The 11,627-nt window shown below is 43.5% G+C and overlaps 1 protein-coding gene across 1 annotated transcript; it reads left to right on the top strand.

Moving 5' to 3' along the window:
• Nucleotides 1-1,337: 1,337 nt before the first annotated feature.
• gpx7 (glutathione peroxidase 7) lies at nt 1,338-4,693 on the top strand. Its single transcript, XM_084010880.1, has 3 exons — nt 1,338-1,507; nt 2,957-3,218; nt 4,197-4,693. Exons 1-3 carry the CDS (start codon nt 1,376-1,378, stop codon nt 4,358-4,360), a joined length of 558 nt encoding a protein of 185 aa, XP_083867006.1. The 5' UTR covers nt 1,338-1,375; the 3' UTR covers nt 4,361-4,693.
• The last annotated feature ends 6,934 nt before the right edge of the window (nt 4,694-11,627 follow it).

Raw genomic sequence — 11,627 nt, forward strand, 5'->3', positions numbered from 1 at the left:
CAAGATATTTGGGGGATGACTTCAGGATTTTATTCTGGTGAATTAAACAGTTTGCCAGTCATATTACATTACATCAGAGTTCTTCACTTTTGTTTTGCCAGGTCATACCAAATGTTATATTATCCTAGCAGCTGGAAATAGCAGAAATAGAAGCTGGAAGTGATGAGATTTTCCAATTTATCCAGTTGTGAATATCAAACCAAAATGTCTGTATAATATGGCATGAGAAAAATTCATGGTCCATAGTTTCAACATCGTGGTCACAAAACGAACACAAGTTATCATCAAAGTTGAATCGTATTCTCAGCAATTCCTTAGAGTGATAAATCCATCCATCGTCTACCGCTTATCTTGTATTCAGGGTCGGGGGGGCTGGAGCTGATCCCAGCTGTCATTGGGCAAAGGCAGGGTTCACCTGCACAGGACGCAGACCACCATTCACACTCACATTCACACCAACGGGCAATTTAGAGTCATCAATGAACCTATCCCCATCCTGCATGTCTTTTGGACAGTGGGAGGAAGCCAGAGAACCCACAGAAGATGCAGACTCCACACAGAAGGAACCTGGACCCGACCCGGGAATCGAACCCAGCGACAGTGCCACCCACTACACCACCGTGCAGCAGAGGGATAAATGTTGTTCATAATTTTTAAGTGTGTTTCTTGTGATTTGGGTGGTATAGGAATGCTAGATACATTTTTCTTAGTTAATCAATTGTCTTATTATCAAATTTGTTGAGGATGTAATTTCTGTTTTGTCTACCAGTAAATAATTGTTCAGTTAGACAGTTGCTTAAATTATTATTATATGTTTTGTTCAGGATGAATATCCCTTGGATTAATAATGAGGGCAGTTGTGGCTCTATGGATTGGTGTGCCAATATACATTTCTGGCAGAAGTACAAATTCTTGAGGAAGTGCTTATGTAATTTATTAAAATCTGACTTTGAGGGGTTGAAATGATGTTTTGTGCAGAATTGTTCATCATTTAAGAGGTTACCATCAGCACATTAAGTCAGTTATAGACCATTTATCTCATACCAACTTCAATAAAAAGGATTTGCTCCTGTACAATACACATCTACTATTCCATAATGTAGTCGTATGGGGTGAAACGTTGTGCACATATAAAATTGTACAATATAGAATGTACTTCCTACTATGATGAATGCATGACCCGCCCTACTCTGCCTTCGATTGGCTAGTAGTCGTTGTTTTCATTGGTTGGATTGGTTGGGAATATTAGCATTAGCCAATGAAGGGCAGAGTAGGGCGGGCCTTGTCTTCGCCATAGTAGGATTCGAACATCGCTGATCCAGCGGCCCGAGGAGAGAGGAGACGTGTCTGTTGCGTTGGCAGTCTGTGTGTAAAGATGCGTGCCAGAGCGCTCACCCTGTTGCTGACTCTTTTCAGCCTCACTGAGTCTAAACAAAAAGACTTTTATACTTTTAAAGTGGTAAACATCAGGGGGAAGTTAGTGTCCTTGGAAAAGTACCGAGGTTCGGTAAGTCCGGGTCTGAACAGATGCGTATTTAAGTGCACAGTATATCGGGATGTTACAATCTTAATGCATGTTGCATGAATGCATTTGGCATGGAGATGTGTATTTGTACTTCTCCCACTGAGCGCTTTGTTAGAGATGCATCTCACTAACAGTAGTGTGACTGCTCGGGATGTCCCACCATGTAGCCCCGCTGGTCTACGTGGCAAGAGGCCTGTCGAGCCCCCGCAGCTGCAGGATCATAGAGTGTTCATTCAAACCAGCTACGGATCCGTAGACCAGATTAGCCTCGATCTGCCTATACTGCCTGGACTGGACTGTAACTACCAGTAACTACATAGTTTCTACATAGTGATTGATTTTCTCCATTGCATTTGGCCAATCACGCCACATGACAACACATAAAAGTAAAGACATTAAAGTAATCTTTTTACAATAATCTTCAGAAAAATACATGAATAACAAACATTCCAGACAAGACCTAGTGTAATTTCCCTTAAATTGTTAGCATAAAAGAGCTTTAATGGATGCTCCCTTAAACATCTTATATCTTATATCAAGTATAAAGAATGTACCTCCAAACTTTCTAAACTCCAGTAGAAGTACAGACACTGTGTTCAAAAGGACTCTGGTTAAAAGTAGAAGTACTGATTCCACTTCTCTGAAATGTAAGTAGAAAGTAGAACGTTAAACTGTAGGGAGGAAAAGTTGCCAGAAAAAAAAATAATACAGTACATATAGTGTTGTGTCTTGTTACAATACACTTTCTAGAGTGTACAATTTCTAAGAGTGTATTGTGCATACAGGAGAACTGGAGAAGTGTAATACTACTGCTACTGCTTTACTTTTACAACGGTATAGAATACCACAGATAGGCCTACCTGAAAATTCTACTGAAGTACAGAAATTAAGTATTTGTACTTCCCACCTCTGGCACCCTCCCCACTGTCCAAAGTTTAGGTGACTTTCTAAATGATCACAAATACCGTATCACTGTGTTTCAAATATTTTCTTCAGCAGCGGGCTATAGATACAGGGCAGCTGTGGCGAGTGGGCCCTCCTTCAATCACAAGGTTCTGACCCGACTGTCCCCATATTGAAGTGTCCATGAGCAAGACACTTAATTCCAAGTTGCTGCTTTACAGCAGCCCATTGCTTCTCAAATGCTTAGCATGGGAAAAATGGCATGTACCATGAATGTGATTAGGTTTCTAGATTGTGCTGTTTTACACATCACTCCACGAGGTTTTCAGATGGATCTTCAGAATTGCTTCATGGTGACCATCGATTTCGGGATGGGATCATCAAACCGTCTGTCGTCTAAATTAAAGATTGCATGTGTTGATACTTTCCCATTGATGAGCTGTTCAGCTGTTTCAGTTGCTGCTGATTGTTTCTTTGCCTGTCAGGCCCATTAGTGTCGTGTTGTAATGTGCTTTCCTGTGACTTTAGGTGTCCCTGGTGGTGAATGTAGCCAGTGAATGTGGCTTCACCGAAGAGCACTACGAACAGCTGCAGCAGCTTCAGCGGGACTTTGGCCCGTACCACTTCAATGTGCTGGCCTTCCCCTGCAACCAGTTTGGGCAGCAGGAGCCCGGCAGCGACAGGGAGATTGACAGCTTTGTGCGCAGAGTCTACGGCGTCTCCTTCCCCATGTTCAGTAAAATTTCCGTTGGTGGAACTGGAGCCAACAATGTCTACAAGTACCTAGTTGGTGAGTGAGATTTTTTATTATTAAGTAAAGGTTTCTAATTAACACAGTGAAATCACTTCTTTATAAGAAAAATATTAGATATTCAGAAATTACTTATATATATATATATATATATATATATATATATATATATATAATAAGTATATTTAATACTGAAATCACATACAGAAGTATTGCAGTATATTTTCAGGGTAAGATTTTATTTCTGTTGGGGTGTGGGGTTGCCAAAAAGTAAGACTTCCTAAAACACTTGTCTTTTACTAATTTTGTACCCAGTATTTAAAAAGTATCAATACAAGTACATATGCATAAAAAACTAATGGCTAATCAACTCATTTTAACCTTTCAACAGAAAGAAAAAAGAAGCAAGACTAGTACAAACTAAGAATAGAAGGAAAGAGTAAAAAAAAACTGATGTCTGAAAAAATACAAGAAAATAATTATTCAAAAGGAGAAAAAATCAGAGGAAAAGGAAAGGAAGAAATTAAGAATGAAAGTATGCATGTAGTTCATGGAACACAAGTGGATCGATTCTCAAAGCATTGTGGGAAAGCAGGGTGTATGGGATTTACCAATGATGTGAGGGAAAAAAGGATGGATCAAGGTTTTAAGTTTCAAAGTTTGTAAATACGGCCAAGATTTGTTTAGAAGCTCTGCATAGATTTATAAAAGAAAAAATAAGCCCCTTAAAACAAAAAAGAATAATTAGAAAATTAGTTGGAAAGGAGGGGAAAAATAATGTGTTTCCAGGTGGGAGCCAAGATGGAAACACTGTAATGAAATAATAATAATAATAATAATAATAATAATAATAATAATAATGCATGTTATTTAAGGCCTCAACAGTCAAGGTCACCTTACAGTTTAAAACAGACAAGTGCAGTTAAAACAAGCAAAAAATAATAGGTGAAGTGACAGCCATACATGTGCACCGTTGTTTGAAAGATCAACTTCTTCTTCTTCTCTCATTTTCTGCAGAGTCTTCTGGAAGTGAGCCTGACTGGAACTTCTGGAAATATCTCATTGATGTAAATGGCAAAGTGGTGGATGCATGGGGACCGAAAGTTTCTGTTAAAGAAATCCGACCCCAAATCGCTGAAATGGTGCGACAGATCATCCTAAAGAAGAAAGAAGAGCTTTAACCACCCATTAACAGACCCTCTGAGCTGAGGGTTAGATTTAAATTCACTGGTGCAATGAACTGAACACAGTTATTTTACAATATTCAGACCATTACCAAATTACACGGCAAAAGCAGGTTTTACTTGTTCTCTGAAAGCACTGATGAAACGCCACTACGTTTTTAATTTCAATGTTTTTATCATGTGGATAACGTTTGAAGCTGCCGCTTTGGGCCAACGAGCTCCTGCTTTCCTATTTCTTTGACATGTGGATTATGTGTTTGGTGGTTTTATTCATTCTAATTTGTGCAGTAAACTATTAACATGATGAGAGAGATACCTGGCTACTGACTTTATGTTATACTGATTTATTGAATAGACATTTCCAGAACATTCCAGGACATTTCCAAATATAGCCCTGTGATAGACTGGTTACCTGTCCAGGGTGTACCCCGCCTTCGCCCAATGTCAGCCGGGATCGGCTCCAGCCCCCCGCGACCCTGATTACAGGATAAGCAGTTGAGGATGGATGGATGGAGAACAAATATGATTTAGTGTACTTTTATTTTTTTTTTTAGATTTCACTACATTGGGTGATGTGAGGACGACTAAAATTTCCATCCAGGTATCGCTGTGGTTTTGATATGACTGGTGTTTGTAATAATAATCACTACCACCCTATTTACTATATAAAAAGGCTTTATAACACAGTGTAGTTTGATGCATATTTAAAGGTGCTATTGACAACATTGATAACATCCAGCCACTAGATGTCACACTCGCACTCCCCCCTTCCATTGCATTCACGTCACAACACAGCTGTTGCTCGAAGCGCATTTGCCTCAATGGGTTGCCAGTGTTCGTGTTAGCTAAAAGCTAGCTTTAACGATATCTTACCGGTCAAGAAGGTAAGTGGCCACCTCAGCATGGCTTTTCAGTCCTCGAAACTCCTTCAGCTGACTCTGACGATCAAGCGCTGATCCAATGTTCACTCTGGTGTTAGCACTTGGGACTGGTACCGAAATCCTGCCCGCTTACAGACTTGACAGACCAGTGGCGGTCCTAGGTTTCATGACGCCCTGGGCGAACCTCACCTCCAGCGCCCCCCCTGCCCCCCTGTTCAGACCAGACGGTAGTTCTCCACGACGGTCGACAAGCGCTTCTGCTCAGCTATTGTTCATTCAGAGCAATTTTTTTTATCATAACCTCATAAAATAAATATGCCATGTTTCTGTAACCAAAAAGTTTGTACACTTCTTCTATTTATCCGTTCAGAGAGAGAGAGAGAGAGAGAGAGAGAGAGAGAGAGAGAGAGAGAGAGACACACACACACACACACACACACACACAGACAGAGAGAGTGTGTATGGTAGTAGACAGTGTAGATATACAGTTGAAATACACATATTTGTTTATCTACTCTTCACATTTATTAAATGTATTTTCTCTTCCTGTTTCCCAGTGCGAGTAGATACACAAATATCGCATTTGTCAATTTTATTTAGAAAATTGCTTTAATTTTGAAAATTGACCGGATTGTCTCGTGTTTCTTTGTGTGATTTACTGCCAGAATTGACACGATCGCTCGCGGCACGCCCAAAAAATAGAGCAGACGCTGAAACGATTTTTGTGCGGGCGCTCATGCCGCCCTGGGCGGCTGCCCATACTGCCCGTATGAGAAACCGCCACTGTGACAGACTGACCAACCCCCCAACACAAATACCAGCTAAACTCCATTCCACGCAGAAATGCAATGAGTTTGCATTCTTTTATACTAATAAAATTGAAGGCATCAGACACGCCATCAATATCTCAAACAAAAAAGTCGGATCACCACCCTGTTCAGGCAAAAGTAACACAGCAATCATGGCAAGCTTTAATGCCATAGACTCTAAAACTCTAGTGGAAACGGTGACAAATCTAAAATCATCCACCTGCTGCCTTGATGCTTTACCTACCAACTTTTTTAAGAATGTTTTTGACTGCCTATCAATAGACGTATTGCAAATAGTTAATAACTCCATTCAATCAGGCAATTTCCCAAAGGCCTTCAAAACTGCAGTCATTAAACCTCTTCTAAAAAAGCGGAGCCTAGATGCGTCTATTATCAACAACTACAGACCAATTTCAAATCTACCCTTCATAAGTAAAATAATTGAGAAAGTTGTCCTCCAACAACTAAATCACTTCCTGGCTTCAACTGGCTGCCACAACAACTTCCAGTCAGGATTTCAACCTTTTCATAGCACCGAGACGGCCCTTATTAAAGTTGTAAATGACATCCGTCTTAACACAGACTCTGGCAAAACTTCAATATTAATGCTATTAGACCTCAGTGCTGCATTTGACACTGTCGACCACTCAATACTCTTGGACAGGTTGGAAAACTGGGTGGGGCTCTCAGGCACAGTCTTAAACTGGTTCAAGTCATATCTACAAGATAGGAACTATTTTGTTTCCATTGGCGACTTTGTATCAGAACCTACCAATGTAACGTGTGGAGTCCCCCAAGGTTCAATCTCGGGGCCGACTTTATTCAACATCTACATGCTCCCACTAAATCATGCAAAATAATAACATTGACCACCATTGCTATGCCGATGACACCCAAATCTATGTAGCACTATCACCAAACGACTATCGCCCCATAGATCTTCTGTGCCAGTGCATTGAGCAAGTCAAAGACTGGATGTGCCAAAACTTCCTACAACTAAATGAGGACAAAACTGAGATAATTGTTTTTGGTGCTAAAAAAGAAAGGTTTAAAGTAATTCAACACCTTCACTCTCTGTCCCTGAAAACCTCAAACAAAGCCAGAAATCTTGGGGTTATTATGGATTCTGATTTACATTTCGACAGTCACGTTAAATCAGTTACAAAATCAGCCTACTATCACCTAAAAAATGTAGCAAGACTTAGAGGGCTCATGTCAGCTCAAGACTTAGAAAAACTTGTACATGCCTTTATTACTAGTAGGCTAGACTACTGTAATGGTCTCCTTGCAGGTCTTCCGAAAAAAACTGTCAGGCAGCTACAGCTTGTTCAGAACGCTGCTGCTAGAGTTCTTACAAAGACCAAAAAATGTGAGCACATTACACCAATTCTTAAATCCTTACATTGGCTCCCTGTATGTCAGAGGATTAATTTAAAAATCCTCCTGCTCACATATAAATCACTACATGGTCTAGGACCGAAGTATATCACTGATATGCTCCCACTACATAAGCCTTCTAGACCACTAAGATCTTCTGAGACCAATCTGTTAGTGATTCCCAGAGTAAACAACAATCATGGGAGAGCATCATTTAGTCACTATGCAACAAATGGCTGGAATAAACTTCCTGAAGATGTAAGACTTGCCCCAACTCTGACCACTTTTAAAACTAGACTGAAAACTTTTATGTTCACCATAGCTTTCTGCTAAATCTTTTAATGTCTGCACTGTTTTTAATTATTGCAAATATGTTTTTATTCTCCTTTCTTTCTGTAATGCATTTTTAAATTTGCCTTTATTTTCTTTTAATTCTTCTATTTTTTTTTCTTCACTTTGTTGTATGATGTGAAGCACTTTGAGTCTGCCTTGTGTATGAAATGTGCTATACAAATAAAGTTGCCTTGCCTTGCCTCGCCTTACCATCACACTAACTGGCAACCCCAAATACTCTTGATCCCTGACTACACACAGAGATACTACACCATCGACTTCCGCATCCAGGCCTGGCTGAGCGAGTGGAACCAACCAGCCCAAGTCAAAGTTTTTCTTATGGGGCTCGCGGATTACATCAAAGACGAGTTGGTCTCTCACGACCTGCCCTCTTCGCTCAATGGCATCATCGAGATGCATCAACAGACGCATCTGGGCCAGGTGACGGGATATGAGCGTGGATCGACGTCTGATCTACTGCCCAGCAGCTCCTACCCAGCCGTCACCTCCGCCCGCAGGGCAACCCATGAGGGAGTTCGAGTCCATGCAGGTCGGTCAGGCCAGCCTCAACCCTGAGGAGAAGGAGAGATGATGTGTGGGGAACCTCTGCCTCTACTGTGGCCAAGGGGGGCACTTTGCCTCCAAGTGTCCAGTAAAAGCCCAGGCTCACCAGTGAGGGAGGAGGTCCTGGTGAGCCACACATCCAGATCCTCCTACAACCTACGTCCCTTGTGCCAAGCCCAATTACTGCTGCCTCGGGGCTGTCAGACTCTTGCCACACTCATAGACTCTGATTCTGACATGAACATTATATACGATGACCTAGCACTACAGCTGAGGGTCGACCGAGTACTCCTGCCCTGTCCGGTTCCCGTCAAGGCCTTGGACGGCCATATGATGAAGACCGTCACCCACAAGACAGTACCCATCCGCATGATTCTCTCGGGCAACCACCATGAGACTGTCCAGTTCCTCATCCTGCAGTCTCCTCGCCATCCACTCCTGCTGGGGTTCCCCTGGCTCCGTCGTCATAAGCCCCACCTCGACTGGACCACTGGGGCAATCCTAGGCTGGAGTTCATCCTGCCATCAGGTCTGCCTGAAGCAAGCCACCGCCCCCGAGCCAACCACTCTAGTCTCTAGTACCACATCCAACATGTTGGGGGTCCCTGTGGAATACCTGGACTTCAGGGAGGGGTTCAGCAAGGCCAAGGCTACATCTCTTCCCCTGCATAGACCTTATGACAGCGGCATCCTTACCTGGCTCTGTTCCACCTAGAGGCCACTTGTATTTTCTGACCACCTGCAGAGAGGCAATGGACAAATATATAATCAACTCTCTGGCAGCAGGCCTCATCTGCCCCTCATCGTCCCCAGCAGGAGCTGGGTTCTTCTTTGTGTCCAAGAAGGATAAGACGCTTTGGCCATGCATCGGGGGCTGAACAACATTACGATTAAGAATCGCTACCCTCTGCCCCTCATCACATCCACCTTCAAGCTCCTGAAGGCGCCACCATCTTCACCAAGCCTGACCTACATAACGCCTATCACCTGGTCCGGATCCACGGGGGGGACGAATGGAAGACGGCATTTAACACACCCTCTGGCCACTACGAGTACCTGGTGATGCCCTTCGGCCTCACCAACGCCCCCGCTATCTTCCAAGTTCTGGTCAATGATGTTCTAAGAGACATGTTAAACAAGTTTGTCTTTATCTACCTCAACGACATCCTAATCTTCTCCCGGTCCAGAGACGAACATGTCCATCATGTCCAGGCGGTCCTGCAGCGCCTCCTGACGAACTCTCTTTTTGTAAAGGCGGTGAAGTGGGAGTTCCACGCCCATCTGTCTCCTTCCTGGGGTACATCGTCGGGAGAGGGGCCGTGCAGATGGACTCGGCCAAGGTCTCCGCCGTCACTGCCTGGTCTGTCCAGGACTCCCGCAAACAGCTTCAACGGTTCCTGGGGTTCGCCAATTTCTACCGGAGGTTCAGCCGAGGATACAGCATGCCCCTGTTCCCGGCTCTGGAAAGTGAGGCTTCCTGCCCATCAGTTCCTTCATTCGTCGGTGTCATCAGACATGGGTCCAGGCCTGTGCCGCCCTCCTCCAAGCCGCCAGCCGTTACGCATGCACCGCCAAACGTCGCTGCTCCCAGGCTCCGGGATACCAGCCGGGGGATAAGGTCTGGCTCTCCACCCGAGACCTCCCCCTGAAGGTGGAGTCCAAGAAGCTGGCCCCATGGTTCATCGTGCCCTTCGAGATCGAGGAGGTCATCAACCCGGTGGCTGAACAGCTCAAGCTCCCCCGGTCCAAGCGGGTTCATCCCACCTTTCATATTTCCAAGGTCAAGCCAGTTCGAGAGAGTGCCTTGGTCCCTGCGACACCTCCTCCCCCTCGCCCCATCAACGGGGTCCCCGGCTACACGTTCTGCTGCCTCTTATGGTCCTGTCGCTGCGGCACCCCCTCCTCCAGATCCGTCTACGATTCCGAGGAGAATGGCGTGAGCTCCGAGGATCCCACCTCGAGGAGAACGAGCACCCGGGAACCCAGGAAAGCAGGATGGAGGAAGTTTCAAATTCCTAAGAGACGATAATTCCATGTCTCATTGTGGGAGGGAGTATACAGATTTAGAATATTTCCAGAAACGCTTCATGTAGTAGATCTCTTATATTATACCAAAGGTGTCTGTAAAAACCTGCTTTGTTCAGAGAAAGACGGCCAATTACCGTTTATTATGTCTGCCACTGTAGGCTAATTTCTCGTTTTGATAGGTCTATATAAATAACCTATTTTATTGTCATTATAATGATGATTCTTTTTTATTATCAACCACATGAGAGGGCATGCAAATTGACGACAGCAACTGCGGCACCTGGCTCCAAAAACCTTGATCTCCGATTCCGTGAGATTATCGTTGCCCACTTGTTCATGACGTCAGAGCAACGATCTGGCCGGTGGAGAAAAAAACCCTTCCAGGCCAGTGAACGCGTACTAGTTCTGTTGCCCTTTGGTGGTCCTAGTCTGCAGGCAAAGTTTTCTGGTTTTAATGTAGTCCAAACTCCGGGCCGTAAGAAAATAACTTGTGTGTGCCATATCAACATGCTAAATAACTGTTGAGTGTTGCAGCAACTCCTCCCTTGTGGTTGTGCCCATTTGCCTCCCTGTCTGTCAGCCAACCTCTGTATTGTTCCAGCCATGATGGACTGAAGGACAGGCACAAGTCTGTTTCCTGTGCGTGTCTTGAAAATTCTGAAGTCGTATATTTGGTGCATCTACCTGAGTTGGCAAAGTCTGACATTAGCAAGCTCATCAAGTCACCCAGCTCTTTTCGGTGATGTTCCCACTCAAACCAGCGTGTTAAAGCATGACATTGATGTGGGCGATCATCAATCGATTAAAAAACACTCCTAATTCATTAAACACACATGCATAAACTCCACTGGACACACACTGACAGTGGCATAGCCTACTATCCACATTCTTATGTTTCCTTGTCGAGTTGTTGAAAAGGCAGCTGTGTATAATTAATGCGCATACGTGTGAATATAATAAACGTTTGAAAAAACGTGCATTGCTTGCATTGTGTTTCTCTGTTGATTGACAGATTAAAAACATTTGATAGATTCCTCAACAGTTAATATAAGATGTCATTCAGTCTCCTCTGAATGACTATGCTGATGTTGAAACATCGAGCAGACATAATATGACGACACTCACAGCATTAATCTAATAGGAACAGCTCAACCTTGCCTGGTTGTCATAGTAATTCTATAATAATTCAGCAGAATCTTGTCTGATTAAAGTTTTTCAGTTTCCCAGAAGTGCAGTTCAGAGAAGTGTCCATATGTGTAAAACTAAAGATAAG

The sequence above is a fragment of the Eutrigla gurnardus genome, assembly GCF_963514095.1.
Source record: "Eutrigla gurnardus genome assembly, chromosome: 6".
Lineage (NCBI taxonomy): Eukaryota > Metazoa > Chordata > Actinopteri > Perciformes > Triglidae > Eutrigla > Eutrigla gurnardus.

Excerpts from the sequence above, each read along its gene's own strand:
- gpx7 (XM_084010880.1), top strand. The coding sequence starts at position 1,376 with ATGCGTGCCAGAGCGCTCACCCTGTTGCTGACTCTTTTCAGCCTCACT. Across the intron at positions 1,508-2,956 it reads TGGAAAAGTACCGAGGTTCG|GTGTCCCTGGTGGTGAATGT; the intron begins GTAAGTCCGGGT and ends CTGTGACTTTAG. Across the intron at positions 3,219-4,196 it reads TGTCTACAAGTACCTAGTTG|AGTCTTCTGGAAGTGAGCCT; the intron begins GTGAGTGAGATT and ends CATTTTCTGCAG.